The 24111-nt window shown below is 44.2% G+C and overlaps 2 protein-coding genes across 21 annotated transcripts in view; one reads left to right on the top strand and one right to left on the bottom strand.

Annotated features, from left to right (window-relative positions):
- Window positions 1–18264, bottom strand: part of TDP1 (tyrosyl-DNA phosphodiesterase 1) — a 72927-nt gene extending 54663 nt beyond the window's left edge. The window contains exons 1-6 of one of the 4 annotated variants that reach the window (XM_081049004.1): window positions 18112–18264; window positions 15733–16301; window positions 12332–12375; window positions 11090–11145; window positions 7147–7243; window positions 4075–4109 (exon numbers count right to left, since the gene is read on the bottom strand). In XM_081049004.1, coding sequence (XP_080905130.1) covers window positions 4075–4109; window positions 7147–7243; window positions 11090–11145; window positions 12332–12375; window positions 15733–16291 — 791 coding nt within the window. In that variant the 5' untranslated portion in view covers window positions 16292–16301; window positions 18112–18264. Of the gene's footprint in view, window positions 1–4074; window positions 4110–7146; window positions 7244–11089; window positions 11146–12331; window positions 12376–15732; window positions 16302–17924; window positions 18048–18111 lie in introns of those variants that run through there. The other 3 variants (XM_081049005.1, XM_081049007.1, XM_081049006.1) reach the window with 3 other exon arrangements.
- A 312-nt stretch (window positions 18265–18576) lies between these two features.
- The window catches only part of EFCAB11 (EF-hand calcium binding domain 11), a 127523-nt gene continuing 121988 nt past the window's right edge, over window positions 18577–24111 (top strand). For 5 of the 17 annotated variants that reach the window (XM_081047514.1, XM_081047513.1, XM_081047510.1 and 2 more), the window contains exons 1-3: window positions 19381–19559; window positions 20079–20174; window positions 23601–23646. In XM_081047514.1, the coding sequence (XP_080903640.1) occupies window positions 19485–19559; window positions 20079–20174; window positions 23601–23646 (217 nt within the window). In that variant the 5' untranslated portion in view covers window positions 19381–19484. Of the gene's footprint in view, window positions 18695–19325; window positions 19560–19756; window positions 19895–20078; window positions 20175–23600; window positions 23647–24111 lie in introns of those variants that run through there. The other 12 variants (XM_081047516.1, XM_081047512.1, XM_081047515.1 and 9 more) reach the window with 8 other exon arrangements.

Here is a 24111-nt window from a genome sequence, read left to right as displayed (position 1 = left end):
AGTTTAAAAAACATTTGAAAGGGCTTCATTTTCATACTCCACAGCCACCATGCTTGTCACCAGCGTGTGCCTGGGCTGGAGGTCAGTCTTCCCCTTTCTTCTCCATGAACTCAAATCAGGCTTGGCTGAGTCCCCTTTCTCACACGTCTCGCCCAGGCCTTCAGTCATCAGGCACATTTCTCTTATTTTACTTCCAGTGAGAGGATATAAACCAGAGCTTTCCATCTGAAGTTGGAAGACCTACATTCCAATCTTCATCGGTTAGAAACCGCGTGACCCTAAGCAAGTCATTTAACATCCCTAAGTCATTCTGGGTCCCAAAGCCTTGGTTTTTCACTTGTAACCTGAAGGATCAACCCCGTTTACTTCACAGGGTAATTGTGAGGATGAAGTACAATATGCATTTTGTTAGATGTAGAACACTCCCAGGTATACATTCCCTTTACTCTTTCAATGCTTTGCTTTACTTTGTCATCAAATATTGGGTGATTTTTGGTCTCCTGATTGCTTTCTAATTATTTCAGAAAGCTAAATTCTCTATCCCCAGCCAGAGATGTACGCCTCCAGGCCGTAACTCTGTCTTGACTTATCTTCTCCATTGAGGCCAAAATGCTACTGAATACTACTGATGTAAGTCAGCTCACATCTGGGGAACAAAGTGAGCCGTGGGGTCTCTCAAGTAAACAGCAGCATGAACACTATTTGGATGGGACCAGGTTGGCATAAAAAGACAGGAAAGAATTTAAGAACAGAGAATGGATTTAGCTCTTGCCAAAATGAGAATTTAACCCAAGCTGGCAAATAGTAAATTAATGCAAAGCTGGAGAAATGACAGCTGTTGAGCCAATCTTGTTTCCATTTATGACATGTGTGCTCTGAAATCTGGGCAAATTTATATACACAGTTACCAAATTAGCAGCTGATTGTAATTAAGCATAAGCCAGTTATGAATTAAGATACGAGTTTTACAAATATTTCCATTAATCAAGGCATCAATTATGAGGAAAATCTCACACTAATATCAGCGAATCCTATCAAACAGAACTGTGAACCAATCTAAGAAGAGTCACAGTGGTCCTTTCATAGACAAAATGCCAAGTGCCAGTAAGGTCACAATTAAAAATGGATAAAAAAGGGGTAAGAAACGGGGTTTCTCTTGAAGAATGCTGACTTTGCATATTATCTGTTGAGTTGTGGGGGCAGCAAAAGGGGACACTTTGCAAGTTTGAAGCTATTTCTGTGTGGGGAGAAAGAAAAGCAACGTCTGCAGAGCACGTATGTGCCAAGCACCATTCCAGAAGCTGTACAGAATGCCAGCAGGTAGAATCCACACAGTGACCCAGAGAGTGTCATCTCTTCCATTTACCACTGCAGAATCTGTGGCTGGGAGAGATTACGGGAATATCCGGGTCACAAAATGAGCCAGAGGAAGAGCTTGTTTGGATCAGACGTGCTCAGATCCTCTCACTGTGCACGGCTTCCGCGGGGCTGGACCGGGCCACGCACATTTCATGCTACTAGGCGTGGGAGTGAGCGAGGTGGGGACGATGCAGTCTAGGTGAGAACGTGGACTCAGATGGGAGCGAAAAGAGGCCTGCCCACCCGTACTGTGGGCGGGTCCCCGTTAGACAGGCACGTTGGATGGACACTGAGCTGCTCTGGCTTCCTCGATGGGTTCTCAGGGCCATCAGAGCTCTGCACAGAGCACACCGTCACGTGCCTGCTAAAGTGCACGCGATCTCACGGCCACTTCCTATTTACTGTGGTGGCTCCCCTCTGTCTAGTCGGGGAGGCGGTTTATGCTCCATCACCAGGAGCTGGAAGATTTTCTTCCTTTTCTAATTCATGTTTGTCTTGCCTCTGTCACCAAAAGACTAAAAGGTGCAAGAACAAAAACTATTAGGTCTCAAAACACTTTATATCCCCCAGAGCTGTGTCTCAAGAATGTAACAGATATTTAATTAATAATTCCTAAAACATTTTAAAATGAGCAATTGCAAGTAATTGCAAGATACGAGTTCAATCTCCTACAAAATATCAGCATTTTAACAAAATGTAAACTACACAGATACGGAGTTGAGAAAAGTTCTATCATAATTACTCCCGTAGGCATTTACAGCTCTGAATGCAGAACTCGGCTGGGTTTAACCTGCAAAGTACGTATGGGGGGGAGGAAAAGGAGGCATGGACTTGCAAAGTGTGTGTGTGCGTGCGTGTGTGTGTTTGTATGTACTGAGAGGCGGGGTGAAGATTGACCACAGGAAACAATGAGTCCATTTCAACAGGGAGCAAACAAAAATAAATTAAAAACAAGTTAAAAATAAATAGGTTCTGGTCCTGTCTCCAACACTGGCCTGAGGAAAACTGCGTAAGTACTCAGGGAACTCTGGTCTCTAAGACAAAAAGGAACAACCAAATATTTTCGAATAGCATTAAAAAAAGACAGCAGCTCTGGGCTCAGTCAAACACCAGTTAGATCCTGGCCAGGCCCAGCACCGTCGGTCCCTCCTGGACAGAGGGACAGAGACGCAGGCGTCCTGATTTGCTAGCACATTAGGTGCAGTGTCACCCTGCCCATGAAATGCTGATTGCTGGCACAGAACGTGTGGCCAGCACAGGAACCAGACACTGGGTTCCAGGAAATCATGCCTAAAACCCAAATAAACGAGAGCACTTGCGAATGTATCTTAGAATTGGTAAGATATTTATGCTAGGGTTCCAGCTGGGGGGGGGTGGCAAAGATTCATTTGGGGTTACCCATTCATTACTGGCAGGTCTACCCATGGCAGGTCGACTACTGCCACCCATCAGTATCTCCCGTGACACAGCTCGGGGAACCCTAAGATGCTGAGCTGCTTTATTCAAGGCCATTTTGTATCCTCTGCCCAAACTGGCATCCTGTGCGCTCAGCGCCATGTATGGAATAATTTACAGTGGAGCTGGGTGCTGGATGGAGTTCATGCTCAACGATCCTCAGAGCCTGTCGTGTTAATTACACTCAAGCTACCAACTGGGGATGGTTGTTGGCAAACGCTGCAACTTTTATCAAGTGCATCTAACACCAGATAATACAGAGCTGATGGGTATCCTTTTATAATATGATGGCTCAACTCTTTCCGCTGTGGGTCCCTCTTTTAAAAGCAGATTGGGAAAATTTAGTTTTAAGTGTATAAAGAGAAAGAAGAAGGGATGGCCTCACTTTAGGTCCCCGTACTATCAGGAAGACAGCAGTCACAGCAAAACTGGGGACGACTTCCCCCCACTCTCCCAGATTCATTTCCGCCCTACCGACAGATGCCTGAAGCAGCAGCTGCCCATCTCCATCACAGTCTACAAGAAACATGAGGTTGTGAAACATTCTTTTCACAAATCCTTTCTAGAGAAGTAGATTTATAAAAATATTGAAACGGGGAGAACCCTGTCTTATTCCTTTTCTCATTTATAGAACCAGTTATGTAAAAGGGCTCAGCGAAAACAGTTGTAAAACTAACCTAAAACGGGAGGCAAGTTGACAATCGGGTATGACGTGTCAAGTAGGAAGTAACAAAAAAGTTTTTCCTGTCTGTGGTTTGCCATGTCTCAGAAAATCATTCTAAAAGAAATTTCTGAGCTGTCTTGAGCAGGGGCAGGCATCAGCCTCTCAAGTTGACAATTTTTTGTAAAATAGTTTTTCTTTCAATCACAGTATAGAGCTGACCTAACAATATTCTTTTTGATGCAACTCAGAATCTTATAAAAATCATAAGACTTTCTTTAAAGTAGTGGAATCCACTGGCACGCGATTAACACATGTACAGTTACCCATAACCATGGACCACACAACTGCTCTATTCTATAAGGAACACCCTAAACAGAAATCAGAAACCACACCAGATTCAGACTTTCAGGTTGAAAGCCAGATCTCAGTACTTTGACTTAAGGCTGTTAGAAAACAACTTCACTTCCTCTGCTTCCTTACTGACAGCTTTCTTTCCCCAGCAAAATCATCACGTGAGTTCTTATAAGGGCACTTTCTAAATTGCGTCCTTTGGTCTATTAAAATCATACCCTCCCCATTTCATAAAAATTGCTTACGTGTGGTGTGTTCCAAATGCAATATCCAACTTTGCCTAGGATGAAAAAGAAGTCAAGTCATTTATTTTAAAAAACCCCTCAGTATCTTTACCTATTGGAAATTAGAAAAGATTCAGGTCAACTTTGTATTTTTTAAACTGCTTTTACTGCCCTCTAGTGGACAAGCCCTTGATCGACATTACAACTTTTATAATAGCATCTAGTAAGGCTCTTTTTTAAAACTTACTTTTTAAACATGTTACTCAATATGATTCAATACATACTGCATTTTTAATTATAGTAATTAGAATCAGATAAACTTAATTTCTTTAGTTGCCAAAAAATGAATGAAAACAAATGAGACTCTAAGCAAAGTTCTAAAAAGAGATATTTGGCTAGCACCGAAATTAACAGAAGCAAAAAGTTTTCAGAGCATATTTAAAAGAAACACTGAATGTCGTGGCAGCAGAAAGACTGGTGTTATGATGTTAAAATAGACTTTTTTTACTTTAATAACATAGCAAGTGCTGAAAATAGAGAGGTAATATGTTAAATCTATTTTTGTGTTATAAAATACCTTTACAAACAAATGGGGAGTTGGGTGAAGAAGTAAAACATTTTATCTAACACCTACTATAGCAAAAATGTGCCCAACGATATGGTTAAGCAGAACATGCCCAAGATTCAGGCTATGAAAGAGTTAAAATAAAATAAAACAGTCAAAATAGCAGTTAGGAACTCACAAATCCTAGCTTCACAACTTTGTATGACTTTGGAAAAAATTTAAATCTGTGTGCCTCACCTTTTTCCTCTTTAAAACGAGTTAGGGGATTCAGTGAGTAGTCAGGAGTAAATGAGAAAAGGTATTTGAAGTGCTGAGGAAAGGGGGCTTAAGGGGGTAAACCCATACTGTACACTCCCCCCCAACCACATGACAGATGTGGGGAGCTGTTTGCTGCGGGCAGTGATGGGCAAACTGGCACACACAGGTATGACTCAGCCCTGTTTTGCGGATGTCAGACAGGTGGGCCAGTTCACTATGCTCTTATACTCTGAGCATGCTCACACACCAGCATGCATTGTGTAGTCTGGGCAGATGAGAGAACAGGGAATTGTATTTTATGTCTTTAAAATTACAAAATCAGAATGAAGACTGCCACTCTGTAAATTGATTATTTGGCTCAGAAAAAGCAATGGTTAAGAGACTTGGCCCAATGTGTGGAAATTTTGCTATAAATTGCAGGCTTTTGGGCAAGTCTAAGCACAAAAACAAGGATGGTAATAACTTCAACTGACAATATTTAACAGGTGCTCCTGGGGGCAAAGGCACAACAACTCTGTGAAGAATAGTATTAACAAGTTTGAAGATGAAGAAATTAGGCTTGAAGAGGGTAAGTGACGAGCCCAGAATGACAGACACATCTAGAAGATGGAGAGCCGGGACCAAATCCCGGCAGTCTGAACCATGACCACCAGAAGGCCTCAATCTGTGGCCTCCCGCCCCACATGTGCAAAACGGGAGAAGTGTTAGCATCCACTGATCCTCTGATCGACGTCAAAGTCAAGAATTCATCTAACAGACAAGATACAAAGATATTTCAAAAGATTAGGACGAGCCACAATCTTCCTGTACCTCAGACCAGATCTGGGAGCTTCTGAACAGCTCTTTGCATAGGTTTGGGGGACAGCAGCTCGTTTCGCCCTCTAGTGGCAGGCCTGGAGCATGCCATCAGGCTCGCCACACCCTCTCAAGTTTTCAGTACAGGTAGTATTTGAAAAATGCTATTTCTATTGATTTAATCACCGTTTTTCAAGATTCCTATTATCTTATTTTCTGCCCACTGTTAGTCTGATGAGAGCTATCCTACTGCAGTTTAACCTCTTGTTTTTTGGAAAACAAAAGCAAAACAATGGAATTTTAAGGAACTGCTAAGCAAAGACATCTCTGTGTAGAAGGTGAGCCATGAACACGTTAGGAAGAGGAAAGTTTTCAAACTCTAACTACGAAAAGCACAGTGGTAAAATCTCAGTGCGGAAACCCAGGTTTAGAGAGGCACACTGACTAGAGGCAACCTGAGGACAAGTAGAGGAGAGGCTGGGAAAGAATGGGAATCCATGTTACATCAAATACAACTGAAGAAAGTGAGAAACCTAAGGGATTCAAATATAAGAATCACTGATACATGCGAGGAGAAGGATTATTCTTTGTGGCTCCAGGGGGGAAAGTTAGGCCCAATGTGTGGAAATTACAAAGAGGCAGACTGGGATGGTTAATGTTATACATCAGCTTGGCTAGGCCACAGGACCCAGGTATTTAGGCAGATGTGGCAGTGAAGGTATTTTTTAGATGAGATTATGATTTACATCGGTAGACTCTGAGTAAAGCAGCTTACCCTCCACAATGGAGGTGGGCCTCATCCAATCAGTTGAAGGCCTTTAGAGGAAAAAGACCGACTTCTCAAAGGAAGAGGGAATTCAGTCTCCAGACTGCCTGTGGGCTCAGAGTGCACCATGGACTCTGTCCCGGGTCTCCAGCCTGCTGGCCCACCCTGTGCATGCTGGACTTGCCAGCAGCCTCCACAACCACATGAGCCAATTCTTTAAAAAAAAAAAAAAAGCCTCTATGGGGGCGGCGGGATAGCTCAGTTGATTAGAGTGTGGTATTCTTCACAAGGTTGCCGGTTCAATCCCCACATGGACCACTGTGAGCTGTGCCCTCCACTAGACTGACACTACTTGACTTGGAGCTGATGGGTCCCAAGAAAACACTTAAAATAAATAAACGTTTAAAAAGAAAAAAGAAAAAATCTCTACATATACATACCTACCCACCCCCCTACTGGTTGTTTCTCTGAAGAATCCTGACTAACATAGAGCTATCAGGTCAATGTAAAGCAAAATCTTTCTAACCACACGGGCTCCGCATCAATAGGGTGGGCTATCTCAGGAAGTATTTGAGCCAAGGCTAGACAAACATCTGCTGGGGATGCTGGAGAGAGGGTTCCTGCACGAGGCAGGTAGAGAGACTAAATGTCTGAATTCCCTTCCAACTCTCAGACCACGCATGATCTCAAACGGCAATACGCAGCTTACCTGGCAAAGGGAGATGTTTTTGTAAGGCTTTGCCTCAGCATGTAAATGAGCCTTAGCTTCTCGTTTATCACCATGCACAAGCAGGATCGGTTTCTTCCTGAAAAGAGACCAGAAGTGTGGGGAGCTGACTCATAAAGAGTTAAACTAAATGAGTCAAGCACAACTTAGCAGTAGTAAATCTCAAGGAGAGCTTATCTAAACAGAAGAAACAGATAGAAAACACCTGTTCAGGGGAGAAGGATTTGTCTAAAGGTGGGAGTACAGTCAGGGCCAAACATCAAAATACTACAAGGTTACTTTGCAATTGCTGTGTCAGCCTTCTGCTGTAATCTTACTGTCTTTGTGAGCATAAAAAAGAACTGTAAAATAAAGCAGGTGCGGCAGTCTAATGAGAACTGCTTGCCCTCCCGATCCCATCTTTGTCTCTTGTCTTCTTTTTTCTCAATCCTCGCTCCCCACTTCAGGACCGTTCGTCTCGTCGGCAGGCTCCGACACAGAAGTATTTAAAATACATTGTTCATAAAGCTGGACTCTTGCCCAGTGAAGGAACGCTAGCTTCCTTGTCACCCAACACGTGCTCCTGGCCTCTGTGGTGACTGAGCACAGGGCTCACACACAGCAGTGATCAGTTAATCTATCTACCCTAACCAGTTACCTTTACAATGAGGCCACGTGGCCCGATCTTAAAGCTCTGCTGGGACCCTGTGGGGCTGTGCCTCAAGAAAGCCCTTGAGTAATGAATTACATTCTTTGGTCCCAAAGGGCATATAGCTAACTCTATGTTAATATGTTTAAATTCAGACAGATTAGAAGATATATAATTACTGTTGTATGAGCATGATGCTCATTTCTTTTCCTTGTTTTGGAACAAGCAGTGAATTACCTTGTTAGGCCTATATTTACCAAGCTCCTACTGTGTGCTGGGTATTGCATTAGACTCCCCAGGATTCCAGAGTCAACAGGCCCAGGACTATGGCACGATGCAGACTCACTAATAGGTAACGTTATATTTTAATGAAACGGAGTCCCAGGTACATGGAAAATGCTGCATTTTTGAATTCCTAAAGACCACTTAAAAACACTCTCCAGGAATAGATCAAAAAGGCTTTTAAGGGAACCATGATCTTCTCATTAATTTAAAGCAAGATAATCCTTAGAAATCAATATACCTTTACAAGAGCTCCCAACAAAACAGAAATTTGGTTTTTTCCTCCAAAGAGCAGTCAAGATGAACAACTGTAGCCACTTCCACATTTATCAGTCACAGTGCAGGATGATTCTCTGCCATACATGAAGGGACAACTACGAAGAAACATCGAAAGTACACTTCCGGTACGAATGCCTGGCTACCTAATGAGCTTTATTCTAACATATTAAGGTGAAATAAAATGAAGAACATGCCTTTCCAACTTTTTTCTATTTGGAAAATGTTTCTATTTTACAACTAGAAAAACGGTACAGAATCATGTAAGAGACACTCACGTATCTATCACCTACGTAGTGTTACCAGATCATCAGGACTTAAAAAAAATAAAAAAGAAAAAATTACACAATATTGCCAGAAGTTAAAGTCTGAATTCCTTCAAATGTATTGGATCTATAAACTATCACAAAAAGGCAGTGTGTGATGGTTAATTTTATGTGTCACCTTGATTTGGGCCAAGGGTTGTCCGAATAAAACATTGTTTCTGGGTCTGTCTGTCTGTCAGTTTCCAGATGAGATTAGCATTTGAATTGGCAGGCTTAATAAAGCAGTCGGCCCTCCCCAATGTGGGTGGGCATCCAATTGTTGAGGGCCTGAGTAGAACAAAAAGTGGGGAATTTGTTCTGTTCCTGCTGCAGCCAATTACTCACAATAAATCTCCCTCTACCTGTGTCCCGTTGGTTGTTTTTCTGGAGAACCTACTACAGGCAGCATCTGAACGACCACGTCAAAAGGTATACACGGTCACGATCTGAATTTTTCTTTATCTAAGTTCTGGACGTTACCTTCACTTGACATATAGGTCATTCCTCCTCCTGACAATGTTCCTGGTGGCATTCCCAAGGTGCCATCAGCAATGAGCGGGTGATGGAACAGGCAGAACTCTTCTGTCCCTTGCTATAGTTACTCAAAGAGTCCTAGTTTGTACTAGGACTACTGTACTAGTTTGCTGGGGTGGCCATAACCAAGTACCACAAACTCGGCGGCTGAAACAACAGAAATCTTTTGTCTCACAGTTCTAGGAGCAAGAAGTCTGTGATCAAGGTGTCGGCAGGGCTGGCTCCTTCTGAGGGCTGGGAAGGAAGGATGTATTCCAGGCCTTTCTCCTCACTTCTGGGAGCCTCGGGCGTTCCCGGACTGGGAGACGGTGTTCTCCCTGTGTCTTCACTCTGTCTGTGTTGGTGTCCAATCTCCCCTTCTTATAAGACCATCTGTCATGTTAGATTAAAACCCACCCTAATGACCTCATTTTAACTTGATTATGTCTTTAAAAAACCTTCTCCAAATAAGGTTCCATTCAGAGGTACTGGGGGTTGGACTCCAACAGAGCTTTTTTGGGGTAAGACAATACAACCCATAACAGATACTAAAGGAATTGCACCCTATACTTTGGCCACACTTGAAAGGAGTGCCAATTTGATTCCAAGGTCTTTGAGAAGCAAAGGGACAGAAACTAAGAGTGCCTATGCAACTCCCAGGGCCGCTTCTGGCCAGGGGCCTGTGGCAGAGACTGCTCGTTGCCTCCCAGTATACAGTCTCCCTTCTTTCCTAAAACAACCCAGATCTTGTTCAGCACAAGGTGTGCTCAGCTAAGACTCCATTTGCAGCCTCTTTCAGAGCTGGTTATAACCGTGACTGAGTTCCACCCAATGAAATATAAGCAGGTGCTGTGCAGGACTTCCAGGAAGGCTGCTCCGAGGGGGGGCACCCCTTTTGCCCTTCTCCCCCTTTCTCCTTAGTGCTACCTGGAACACAGACCAGTGATCTGGAGCTTCAGGTGCCATCCTGGACCATGAGGTGACTCTGAAGTGACACACATACCGGGATGGTGGGAAAGAGGGGTGGCTAAGTCCCTGAGACCGTGGTAGCCCCCAATCCAGACCATGAATGTCTACCACCTGGTCTTCTTGGGCTGGAGAAATTTTTTCCTTTCTTTGTTTGAGCCACTATTATTTTGGGTTTTCTGTCACATGCGGCTAAAACTCATCCTACGTGTGACATGTCAAATACAAGCCCTTCGTGCCAAAGCCACTTGGGAAACTTCACAGCATTTAATCTACCGTTAATGATGCAGGTTCCCACAGAGTGCTCCCTAAATGCACCAAGGCCTTTGAGGGCCCCGACGATCATCTTCCCTGTAGGCGCATTCCTCTTCCTCGTTATGGATTCTGCCATGTACACGCGTCAGAAACCGTGTCGTGCTATCTTCATTGGGTCTGCGTTGCCTAACCTCAGGCTGAGGAACTGCAGGAAACAGGCTGAAAATCCATCCCTCCATAACCTGGATGAGGGAAGGTCCTATGACCCCCTTCATTAACTCCTAAACTACAGGAAGAACCATTTGAGAAAGAGATTCTCAGAACAGCACTGCATGCTAAGTGAAGCGTTCCAGCCTGGCCACAGGTGGCATGCTTACAGATCTGCAAAGCAGGTGGCAGACATCTTTTCCTTCACATTAACCCTGGACATAAAGTTCTCTTATTTGGGTTAGAATTTGTCCTTATATACTTCTGGACACAACAATGGAGGGAAATGCTAAAATCTGTATAAGGAATGCATCGGATTAGTTAGAATAGATCAAAAAATGCTGTTTTCCCAATAGACCTTAACATTTGTATGATTTCGATGGTTTCAAAAGACATACTCATAAAAATGGTCAGCAGCTGCCTGAGAAGCACAAATCTTTGGTTTAAAGTCCCTTTACAGTTACGATGCCACCTATCATCCTGTGGAACTCACCTGAACTCGGGTGGATACTGTTTTATGAGCCAGTCCACGTCAAAGCAGTAGTTAAACTAGATGGAGGGGAGAGAAAAGGAACTAAGTCACGGGTAATTTAGCCAAGCAGTCAATAAGGAGAACTGTCTGGCTATTAAATTGAAAGAAACTCTAAAATAACGATGAACTACATATCTAATTTATAAACCAGAAGAGTGATGCTGCAATACTCGTAAACAAACCTAAAATACATCGTGAAGGGAATACACGGTTCAAGGAATTGGAATCAGTGCAGTGCATGAGAAAACAGGCGCTAAGGAAATGCTCTCTGCGTGCTTTGGCAGCATTTGTTTTTGTTATTTCTGAGGGCTCTCTGATTAATTTAAATACAAGGAATTATAAATGTATCCTTTCCCCAGGTGATTATAAAAAGGACTCTGAGAAAAGAACATTTCTTTTCAGCCTAACTTATGAGCTAGCTTTATAAAAAGGCATCTTGACCGGACATTCACTAGGCGTAGAACAATTACATCTTGGCTCCCAGTTCTATACTGGGCTCACCTATGGGGGATCCTCCCCACACCTGGGTAACCCCGACCCTCCTCCTGGACACAGTGACTCCATGTAGCTAAGAGAACTCACACAGCCACACCACCTTCCACCTGGAGACCAGGGTTCCCGAGGCCAGGTGGAACGTGAAAGGTACAGAAAGGTTTGCGTGCTTTCTTTAGGGACATGGCCTTTTTTTTGACTAGTTACTGAGAGCCTGGAACCTTAATGTGATTTATCAACACAAAGGCACCAGCTCTGTCAGGCAGGAGCAAACATGCAGAAGTAGCCATAACTGATACTCACTTCTTTTTGGTTGGCGCTAGAAATTTCTTACTTTTCTAAATCAAATCAAATTTGACTTGGTTACACCACCGGGGGGGAAGGGAGGGGGCGGGGATTGCAGCAGAGTCCTATAAGATGATCAGTGTCCCAAATAGAAGTCCTTCAGGCTGTAATTTCCAAAGAGATTTCTTAGCCAGTCCTTGTAGCCTAATCCAGAGGCAGGAAGTCCACTGATAGGGGCATCCATGCTCCACGCTGATGGCTGCGGATCCCACAGTGGTGGCTGTGCTACGTGCTGTCTTGGGGACCCCGCACAGGACTGAGACACAGGTCCCCAGCACTCACCTTTTCTTACACAGTTGTTTAATTATTTGTCCCCTTTCATCCAAGAAAAAAACAAACAATAATAAAACCACAGTGTAAACTCACCTGTGCTGAAGATACAAGCGTCCCAAATAGAGGAGATAAAATATCTGAGAAGACAAAACATTTAAATCTAATTCGTATTTTGACAAAAATTCTCTAGTAATAACAATCACAACTGACTTATTAAATAGTCCCTGATGACCAAAGTTTGGCTTAGCAAACAGTGAACTGAGAAGTTACAAAGCTAGACTTTAATGTTCCATAAATTTTAAGAGAAAATTCCTCTGTGCTGTTTAATGATACTTATAATGTATTCTTTAACAAAATATAATGTGAAACTAAAACCTACAACTTCAATACTGGATGACTACTCCATTTTAGAAATCGCCAGAAAAAGACAATGATACATGTTCTTCTTTCCGGATCGCTTACTGTCTATCTCCTTCAAGTACTCATTTAAGTCCCTCTCCAGGAAACCTCCCTGAGCCCGGACAAGATGGTTCTCCCCTGGAGCCTGAGAGCACTTGCTTCCTGAGGAGAGGGCAGAGGCACCATAGCTCTAAGCTCCCATTTCTAGCACCCAGGTCATCTGTAAGGAGGCCCAACCTCACGCGCATTCAAGCTTGACTTCAGGTAGGTGAGAAAGCTCCCTTCTCATAAGCTACCCCGTGAGCACACGCTCATTCTCACCGTCCTGGGTTCTCACAGCCGCACTTGTGCAGGACCTACGAGGTGCCAGGCACCGTTCTGGGCACTTCCCATGTATTATCTCCTACTCCCCACAGCCATCCTCTGATGGGGTCTGTCATTCCCATTTTGTTGACGATGGTCTCTCCTTAGGAGGCCGCCCATGGCCACACAGCTAGGAAGGGGGTGACTGGATCTGAACCCAGGCTGTGTGACTCCCGCACTTCTGCTCTTAACACCACAGTGTCTCTAAGGATTCAGAATGGACTCATTCATTCATTTGACCTATCTTCCTGACAAGAGCCAGACGCCCGGTACAAAGTTAAAAGAACAAAGAAATCCTCTTAAAGAAACTATCTTTAAGGAGAGTTGCATCCTTTTATCTCATTTTATCATGAGATAAAATGCAATACAATCCTTGATGGTGTCTTCTACTTTGCCTCCACTGGCCACTCTTTCTACCTCTCTAAATTTCACCTATCTTTTTTGGCCTATTTGAAGTCCCTCTTCCTCCATGAGATCTTCTAAACAATCTACAGTTTTGTAGATACCACATGCACCACTCCGTATGTTGGAGCAGTGTATCAGTTAAGAGCATAGACTCTGATGCCGAATGTCAGGATTCAAATCCCAGCTCTATCATTTACCAGCTCTGTGACCTTGGGTAGGTTACGCAACTTCTCTAGACTGCAGATCTGTCACCTATCCAAGGCGGGCAATTGTAACATCTACTCATAAGGCTGTTGTGCGGATTAAAGTAAGTAATCTATATGAAAGCTCCTATCTTAATGTTACCTCCCCTTCCTCAATATCTTGGTGCTAATAGTCGGTCTTTAACATTTTATTATACAGAACAAAACCTTGCATAGTTCTCTAATGATTTCCTGTCAATCTCAAATAAAACAATACAAAAACATTGAGATTTAATTTTCTTCCGAGAACCTAGACAAGAGATTCTCAAAGTGAAAAACAAAAAACAAAAACCATACTCCCTTACAGCAGGTAATTAAATACACCAACAGTTATACACCACAGAGAAGATATGTAATATACAATTATATATTTGATATGTAATTAAAACACTATCGATAGTGAACATATGCTATTCTTGAGTGTGGGCTAAAAAAAAGGTCATCTGAAATAAGGGTAATGTTTATTTTGTGTATATGCCATGTGAGTATATTATGCTGATCACTTCATGTATTTTTCTCCCTTTTTATTGAATCCCCAGTTTAAAGATGAGTAAACTGAAATTGGAAGAATGTTCGGTCCTGTGTTAATTACCCACACAGCAAGTGAATGGTGAGGCCAGAATTCGAATCCTGTGTCTTGGATTCTAGAGCACTTGCTGTTCTCCTTTAAAGGAAAACTTTCTCATCACCTGATACTTCTGACACCAATTGTATAGGGTTTTGCACACAGACCGATTCTCTAATTCTCGGCAGACAGCAGCTGGGTGTCCTACAATTTCATTCAATTCTGACACATCCACCTGGAGTTGGCATCAGATCCCACAGGTTAAGGGCTCAATCCCACAAAAATGCTCCCACCTCAGACACCAATCACGAGTCCAAGGCCAGACCTCCTCTACTTCTATGAAGCTGTAACTTGGGGGTTCCCCCGATCTCCTCCTTGGGTTCGATAACTTGCTAGAAAGCCTCACAGAATGCAGGAAAGCACTTTACTTACTACATTACTAGTTATTATACTATATAAAATACACATATTATATTAATATAAAAGGATACAACTCAGGAAGAGCCAATGGAAGAGGTGCGTGGGCAAGGTGTGGGGACAGGGGTACGGACCTTCCATGCCCTCTCCAGGTGCGGCACCTCCGCGTGTTCACCAACCTGGAATCTCTCTGATCCCGAGTTAGGGATTTTTTTTTTTAAAGGTTTCATTACAAGGGTATGCTCAATTAAAACATTGGCCATTAGTGATTAACTCAACCTCTAGCCCCTTTCCCCTCCATGAAGGTGAAGGGTCAGGCTTAAAGTTCCAACTTTAATCAATAATTGGTTCCCCTGGCAACCAATCCCTCATTCTTAGGGGCTTTCCAAAAGTCACCTCATTAACATAAACCCGTGTGTGGTTGAAAGGGGCTTGTTATGAATAACAAAATATACTTCTTTGACCATTATTACTGTAGAGCCGTTTCAAGAGCCTGGGACAAAAACCAAATATAACCAGAGATGGAGGTCAAATATATAGAATATCACACAGACACCCCTGGGAAATAACCCAAACCACCGAAGACCACCTTTCGGTTCAGAACTGAAACATCTATTTGCATGCTGGCATTCTTTTTTTTTGCTCTTCACCAGGAACCAAAACCAGGCTTCCAAATAGTGGTTCTCAAATTTACTTGGACATTAGAATCCCCTAAAAGGATTGTTGGGGGTCTCTGTTCCCAGAGTTTGATTCAATGAATCTGGGTGGTGACCAAGAATGTGCATTTTTAACAAGTTTTAGGTGATGCTCTGATCAAGTATTTGCTACCATTAATAAATTGTTATGGATCATATTTAATCTTTAACTTAAAAGTTAAACAATTCTAAACATTGCACTAAGTGTGCAACTGCTTGGTTGGTCTGTGGGGCTGAGAAAAATACGCTCTGATTTCCTGACCTAAGTCAAGTTTGCTGTCCAACTCATGCATTTGGTTCCTTAAAGCGGTATTTTTCTTTTTCCTGGGGAGTTAAAACCGCGAAGAAGGGCTCTTGGAGATCATTCCAGGCTACCTGGTTTCTCCAGGGAATGCCAGCATCACTTACCCTTGATGTGGAGGGCTCCCGAGTTATACTTCGGCTTAATTCCCGAGACTCTAGTGAGGTAAAATTGGAAGGGGTTCCCTTCATCCAACATGTCCCAAATGTCCTGGCCCTCCCCTGATGTTTCATACTCTTCTTCCTCCTCTTTGAGCCCCTGGCGGACGTGATTTCCATCTCTTGGGGTAGCACTGTCTTTGGGAGGGGAGCGGTCTCTTTCCTCTTTGATCACCACTTCCTTAGCTGGTTTCTGCTGCGTCTCTGGTGGCAGTTCATCGTCGCTGCTGGAGAGACACCAACCTAGGTCTTCCTGGGAACCACTCTTCTGCCTTTTGGGAGGTGAAACTTCTGGAACTGCATCTGTATTGTTGAATTTCAAGGGAGACCTCTTCCTCCGGTGGGCGGCTTTCCGAGCTTCGGAACAGGTGTACCTTGGCTCATATGCTGCTTCCTGCCCAGCATGGGGGAGAAGAGAGGTAGATGGCTTGTCCACTTTGGGCTTTTCCTCCTCACTTTCATCGCTACTGGATATTGTCCACCTCCCATAATCACCTTCCTGAGACATTATATTTCCTCTGGAAACAAAAGATAGAAATATCATTATTTTCCATTCTTCTAGTTGCCACTGGCAAACTTTATTGCTCTCCAATTCCCTTCATATGAACGTACACAACACATACCGTGCACCTGATACCTACCAGATGTTAAACCACATAACCAACATCAGTGACTTTATAGGGGTTAGGAAGCGTGTTATCAGAACCTGCCATAGGAACTTGGCAAATACAGTGATAGCAAAAATCCTGGTCACCTTCTCCTCCTCTCCCTTAGTCTTTCCATCTAGACCTTATTCTTAGATGCCCCAGGAAAGGGGGTTGAGGCAAAGTCCAAAACAATACAAAATGTTTATTCTTGACCCTGAAGCTTCCCATAGGTGTTTGGGATTAAGGCCAATTTAAAGAATATCAAGAGTCATTCTGATTATGCTCAAATTTTAAGTGACAGTCTGTCCCTCACCAAAGCATGGGACTTCAGTAACTATTTCTTACTTCCCCAAAGACAAGCTCCTTACCATAAAGCTTAACAAAGTCCTTGACAGTGTCAAATGATCAATTCTGTACATACATTTTAGCAGTCCCTCCCTGAGGACCCAACTAACTTAATCATTATCTTACTGGCCTGCTCCCGAACCTAACTACTGAAACCTGCAGAGGAGAACTTGCACGGAAGCAAATCGCTCTTTTATTTTCCAAACCACACAGTTTAATTTCCACTTGCTTGATCTCAGAAGAGGAAAACGGATGCCAAGGAGGATGAAAACCTGAAGAAATCCTCCCACAAACGCCAACTTGGAATGTGAGAGCTTTTATCAAGGAGTTAAGAGAAAATCTGTGGCTGCAAGTGATGACTCCTTAAAGCCGCCAGCTCTTCCTCTCCCGCATTATATCACAAGCAGCCGGGTGGGGCAATTCTTTCCCACCCCCAGCCGCTTATGGAGCTCGCAGACCGTCAGTGGGACAAGGGAGCCAGGTTCCTCAGCGGAGACCCTGTGTGGCCAGCAGTGGGCAGAAGTAAGTCCCAATCTCAGTTCCAGTCATCACTAGGTGGTAAATGTACACTTGGGCGGGTTACGTAACTGCTGAGCCTCAGTTTCCTCCTCTGTAAAAGGGGTATCATTCCTACCTCCCGAAGCTCATGCATTCAACAGTTACTTACTCAGCAGCTACTACGTGCCGAGCACGGGGAACAAACAGTTAACAATACAGAAGCAGTTTCTGCCCTAGAAGAGCTTATATTTTAGGTGGTGGGGGGGGGAACCAGACCAACACAAAAACAAACGACACCAACGAAAGCCAAGGTATCTTGATTGACACTCCTTACAGTTTACAGGTATGAGACAGAATAATCCCCAGGGACGCCTCCTGCAGGGACTCGGGGAGCTGACCAAGGCGGTGGGGACGGAGTGAAGAGAGCGGACTGAGGAAGGACGGCTGCTGACTGTCCTGGGCGCTCACCTCGGGCCAGGCACAATGCGAAGCGCTTCCCGGGGTACAAACTCACTTGACTCTCACAAGTCTACACTGAGTACCACGACCGTTCCCATCTGCGGGGAAACAACACGGAAAGGCGAAGTGCCCGGCACAGGGGAAACGCTCCACGTGCGCTCGCCGTCCCTCCTTAGAGCCGAGAGCACCCACCTACTACGTGGAGAAGCCCGAATACGAACCAGCGCAGGGGGACCGCGCACGCCCACAGGCCCGGCAGGACGCGATGCCCGCAGCGCCCGCTGCTCGCGCCGAAGACGTAGCCGAGGCCCCAGAGGGAACCCCACCTAGTGTCGTCACAAGATGCTCCCCTTCCCTTAGGATGCGCCTCCAGCCCCACCTGGTTACTCACGACTGCGCGGGACGCGGCGCTCCGCGACCGAGCCGGAAGAAGCAGGGTCGCGAGCCGGCGTCCTCAGCCACAGGACGCACACCTGAGGATCCCAGAGCCGGGGGCCGCCCGCGCCTGCGCGCAGTTCAAAGTCTCCCGGCCGCGGCGCGCTCCTCCCGGCCCCGCCTCTTCCCCTTCCGGGACGCTCGCCGCTGGGTCCTAAACACCGCCACATCCGGAGGGGCTGCGGGGGGTTTTCCCAGGAGGGGGCTCACCTCCTGACCGCTTCTACTAAGAGGGAAAGAGGAAAAAGAAGCGTTACCTCCTTTCTCCCTTAGTAAATGAGCAAAAGTCATCCCATTGAACAGGGATTTTCATAGACCGCTTCAGGCTCCTGGGGCTCGATGCTGCGGGGGTTTGTTTTAAAGGCAGAGACGGGATCCACTGAGCTTCGAGGCAGCCGAGGGCTGAGACGAGTCCTCTGTCCCGAGAGCAGCGGGCTCGCCTGGGGCGCACCCTGTAAAACCTGCTGTGAAATAAAAGGTTAAATGAGCTCCCCTCGGATTCGACCTGGAATGCCTGTTTGAAACAGGTGTGTTTTAATCTGACGGAAGGGTCTGAGATAAACTGCTTTGTCAAACGGAGCCCTCTCCAGATTCCTTGCCTTTAATAAGGATGTTTGCTGTGGAATTTAGGCTCAGTGCTATTTATGCTATTTGTTCTCGGAGTTTCTTTCATCCCAGGTTCCTCTCCCAGAGGATTGAACGAAATAACTTGCCATAAACGTTCTAAGGGCTCAGTCGGTTTGCTTTGTGCCAGGCATCGTGCTAGGTGTTGGGGTTACCCGGGGGACAAAACAGACCCCGGAGGGTTGGACCCCAACCCTGATCTGTACGTGAATCCTGCACTTGGTTCGTTTTGTTTGGTTCCTTTTATGCTTTGTTCACACTCTCTTTGTGTCTCCCATCATATCACAGTGCCGTAGATCAAAAGTATCAAAAGTAATGTATTGAGAGGTGTGGGCAGAGAAAATGAATCACGCAGGAGACATTGCAGCAGCACCTAGCTCAGCTGGATCCCCAGCCGCGCGCAAGCAGTTAAAGGGACTAGACGGGGCGGAGCCCGGCGCTGGGGGCGGACCTGGGAGCCTCCTCGCCATAGGCTGTTCCAAGGAAACGTTGTTAAACAAAGCCTCTGGCCAATAGGACTGCGGGATCAACGCCAGTGGCTCTCAGGTCGGCCAATGGGAGAAGACGTTGGAAGTGCCCGGCCAAGTTCAGCGTCCTGAGGCGCGGTGAGCGTGGGCCGTGGGCCGCTGCACTTCAGGTTTTGGCCGCTGAGATCTCGGGTTCCGTTGTATTGACTTGGTTGTGGCGGTCGCGATGTTTTTCTCCCAGGCTGGGGCCCGGACGCGGACGTGGGAAGCCAGCCCCTCCGAACACAAGAAGTGGGTGGAAGTAGGTGTCTGGGGGACTGAGTCTCGGATTTTAACGTGACTCGGGGCTCCCACTTTGGTCTCCCCGCCTGGGTCTTACCCAGCGTCGTTGCACAGAGAAGGGTTGGACTGCGCTTCTCAAGTGTCCCGGTTAATGACTGAGCCTAGGGCTGCAAGGCTTCTGGCTCCCTGTCCAGTGTTCTGGCCACTTCTAAGTTTCGCATCTTCTCCGCTCTCCAGCCGCCTTTGCCTAAACTTCCTAATTCTGCGACCGAATTTTGGGTGGAATGTAACCCAGTGGTTTGAAGGACTTAATTTGCGTCAGTTTAGCGATTAACTCGTTGGAGCTTTTGAGGGGTAAATTTTAGCCCATCAATAATATTTCTTGAGAATTAAAAATAGGATAATGAAAGTCTAGTTTTGATCCTTTCTGTTGGTCTGAGTTTTAGAGTTTTGAGATTCAAATCTAATATAAACGATTCATAAAAATAACAGAAGAGATGGTTTCTGTGTTAACTAAAGATATTTTAATGTTCCTCAGGTGTTCAAAGCATGTGACGAAGATAACAAAGGCTATCTAAGCAGAGAGGACTTTAAAGTCGCTGTTGTAATGCTGTTTGGGTACAAGCCCTCCAAGGTAGAGCTTTCTTTATGTATTGGGGAATGGGGCAGACCATACAGTGATCCTAATGATGAATGGATCCTACGTATTTATAGTTAATCACTGCCTTATAAACAATTTCAGAGATGTGCGCAGTGTTGAATTTTACTGTTTCACCTTATGCACCCAACTCAGGGATGAACGAGAACGCTGTCTTGTTAGAGCCCATGAAGCCTATCTCACCGCCAGGCTGCTAATAATTATAATAAATAACAGATGCTAGAGAGGTATCTAGAGGTAAGGCTGGGAGGGAGTGTTGGTGGCAGGAAGAATTCACAGAGGAAGTGACATGCAGAGTTTTTTTTATTTAAATTAAGCAAAAAAAAATTGCTTCGTTTAAATTACAGAAGAATACATTTACATACAGAAAAATTCAAACAGTGCAGAAAGGTATAAAGTTGAATGTAAACTCCCCTCCCTCCCTACCAGAGCATAAAAACATACACTACCACCACCACTACCACCGTTAAAAAAAACAAACAGTTGCATAGTATGAGCATTATCCAGTTTCCTGTTTTTGGTCATTTAGATTTTTATTGGGTAACTGTGTTTTTTCCAGGACCATCAGCTCCAAGTCAAGTCGTTGTTCTTCAATCTAGTTGTGGAGGGCGCAGCTCACAGTGGCCCATGTGGGAATTGAATTGGCAACCTTGTTGTTAAGAGCTCACAATCTAACCAACTGAGCCATCTGGCCTCCCCTCCCCTTATTTTTCATCCCTACAGTCACTGCTGCAATGAGCATCTTTTTATATTACAGCCTTGTGGATGTATATCTGTGGAATACCTAAAAGTACAATTCCTAGGTACATTTGAAATTTTGTTGGATATGGTTCTCCAGGAGAGGTTGCACTAATTCACTGATAATGAGAGTTGAACTGAGCTTCAAGGAACCTCCTACTTTATAGTAGGACAAGTTTCCTGTTATCCCCATCTTTGTGCTGCTTCCCTTGCCTGTTATATCACATTCTAGAAATGGATCCCTTTTGTTAAGCTGCTGAACTGGAATGAATCAGAGGCTAGATTTTGTCCAGGTTTAAGAACTTCATCTGTAGTCATTGAGCAGAAGGGGCACTCAGGGCTCTGCCTGGAATGCCCTCCCTCGTGCCCTCATTAGACCGAACAGGTTGGCCATCACTTTGGCCCATTGTTGTTCATGAGTGGTCTCTACCTGTCAGATTGCAAGCTCAGCGAAGCCAGGGACTACGTGATGTCCCACTTCTCCATCCTTCGTTATGCTCAAATGCATCACAGCATCATGGTAAATATGGTCTGTTGACTTAAATAGGTACCATGAACACCCCAGGTAGGTTCAGAGTGATTCGACTAAACTACTAGGGGATGTTAGTTAACTGAGAGGCTGATTGTGCGGCTCAGGGCTGGCTCCCAGAAATAACAGCTTTCCTGTTAACATGCAATTATTTCAGCTGAAATTCCAAAGCAGGTCAGCGAAGTGGACTGGGCCTTTGAAGCATTGTATTGAACCTGGGTTCAGCTGGAAAGATATCTGGTCTCCTGCCTTTATCACCCTTGAGTCTCCTTAGTTGGTTTTCATTTTAGAATATAAGTGAGGAATTTAATGACAGATATAGGGATGTGGTAACTTATGTGTGCACATTCCATTAAATTTAACAGATTTCTCCTTTTCATGCTTGGTTGAGGGTTTGGATTTTAGTTTTTAATCAAATGAAATGTTTATTGACTGCAAATCACCGAACAGTAAAGTGCTGATCCAGCAAATCACCTATACACTTCACAGTCATTTGTACAACGAACTTAAATAAGTAACACTTAATGTGTGAAATTTAACAGATTTTTACTTTTATACTCGGCTGAGGTTTGGGGTTGTAATTTTGAATATTGCTTTTGAGCAAATGAAATATTTACTGAATGCAGGTCATGAAGCAGTAAAGCACGCCTGTAATAAATCACTTATACACTTATGCCCTTGTTGACAATGAAATTTATTAAGTGTTCCTATTTAATAAAAAGAACACTTTGTAGTTGCTAGAGATATAAAGATGAGTACAACAGGGACTCTACTTTGAAGCAGTTCACAATTGAGTGTAGAGAGACTTATAAAACTCTGGGATAAACACTAAGCTATAGAAGAACAGAAGGAACAGAAAGTGAGAGGGACAAGGAGGGTCTGAGTCTCGCGGTAACTGTCCTCGGGCCCGGGTGTCATTTGTAGACGAAAGGAGCTAGACTCCTCTGATAGGAAGAGTCTGGGCTTGCTTTGTGGTGATGGAAGTTACGCCTTAGTGACTGATTCGAGGTAGTGGCGGTAAGACAGTGTGTGACACCAGGACTGAAGCAATAGTGATCCCACCAAGGAAGAAAATTCCGAAGGAGCGGGTTCATGGCAACGTCAGTAAGTTGAGATGGGAGCACATTAAGTTTGAGGAGGCTGTGAGCCCACCAAGTGCGTTCACTTGTTAAATTCTGTGCTGCTGTCCAGGTTAGGGTGGAAAAGATCTGCTCCCAGATCGTGCTGCTTCTCTTAGGTACGGGAATCTGTAAATGGGTGGACAGGTGAGGGCGGGAGACAGATGTGGGACTCCTCAGTTTACAGGTGGAAGCTCAAAACGGGGGACTGGATGGCACTGCCCAAGAAGAGTATGCAGAGTGTGAAGGGCAGTAGCCTGAGGGTAGAACACTGAGGAGTACCAACATTTAAGGGCAGGCAGGGACTCCATGAAGAAGATGTAGTGGGAATCAGCTGGGGGAGGCAAGAGGAACTGGGAAAGTGCTGGGCACGGAATCTAATGGGGGAGAAACTCTGTCAGGTGCTGCTGAGGTTCTAATTCCATGATGTTTGGAATGCCCTTGTAACAGTATGGAAATGCATCTATTTTACTATTTAGTGAAGGCAGTTCCCCAAACGTCATATACAGTCTGTTCTCAAATATGTTTAAAATGCATAGGGGAGAAAAAAGGCAGGCCCAAATGTTAATGGTTTTCATTGAAGGCTGGCTTAAAATTTTTTCTTCATAATTTAAAAACATTTTTTGTGTTTTCTACATCATGTTACTTTTACAATAGAAAAACAAAAAAGGCCATAGAGTCCCTGTCTGTATTTGTCTAAAATGGAATGTTACCTTTTAGGTTATGCTACATATGTGACAACCAAATTGGTTTTACTTGCTTAAACTGTTTTGGTCAATGGAGTAGAGTTTTAGGGGGCATTAGAGTCTCTTACAGATTTGCATCTGGTATCTTACAGATGTTGATGGAAGACTAAAATGACTATTATAGGTGTTCTGTGATACTGCTTGTCTGCTGGGCTCAACAACATTGGTTTCTCATAAAACACATCACTCCCCTCACCCCAGGAATTAAGAATGTGCACCGTGAAAACATACGATGACATCATATGTCCATGTTTTTCTTTCTTCTTTCTAGATAGAAGCCGATTCTGTGATGTCTTCAGTAAATCCCAACACTTCTGGTAATTAATAAAGTTAATACTAATTTTTAGTACCCTTATTTAGACATTCATAAGACTGAAATTAAGAGCCAATGTGTAAGCACATCTTGTTTTGTTCTGTTTCAAAGAAAGAAGTTTTGGTTCTTTTAATTTTGATTAATTCATATATTCATAAGTATAATATATATTATAGGAAAAATTTAAACCATTACAAAGCATAAAGAAAAAAGCATTGCTTATAATTTCAACATCCAATGGATGACCTAGGTTTTCTGACTTGAGTAGCTGAACAGACAGAAGTAGCACTTCCTGAAATGGGAAGACGGGAGAGATTTGGCTTTGGAGGAAACCAGGAGTTCAATTTTGAATATGTTCAATTTGAGAAGATTCAAGCAATGAGATCAAGGCAGTCGGGCTGTATGAATATTGAATTCAGACAAAGCTCTGGGCTGAAGAAATAAATTTGGGAGTCATCTGCGTCTAGAT

This window comes from Rhinolophus hipposideros, assembly GCF_964194185.1.
Source record: "Rhinolophus hipposideros genome assembly, chromosome: 5".
Lineage (NCBI taxonomy): Eukaryota > Metazoa > Chordata > Mammalia > Chiroptera > Rhinolophidae > Rhinolophus > Rhinolophus hipposideros.
Note: the sequence above shows the minus strand (reverse complement) of the source record. Positions and strands in the feature narration are given on the sequence as shown.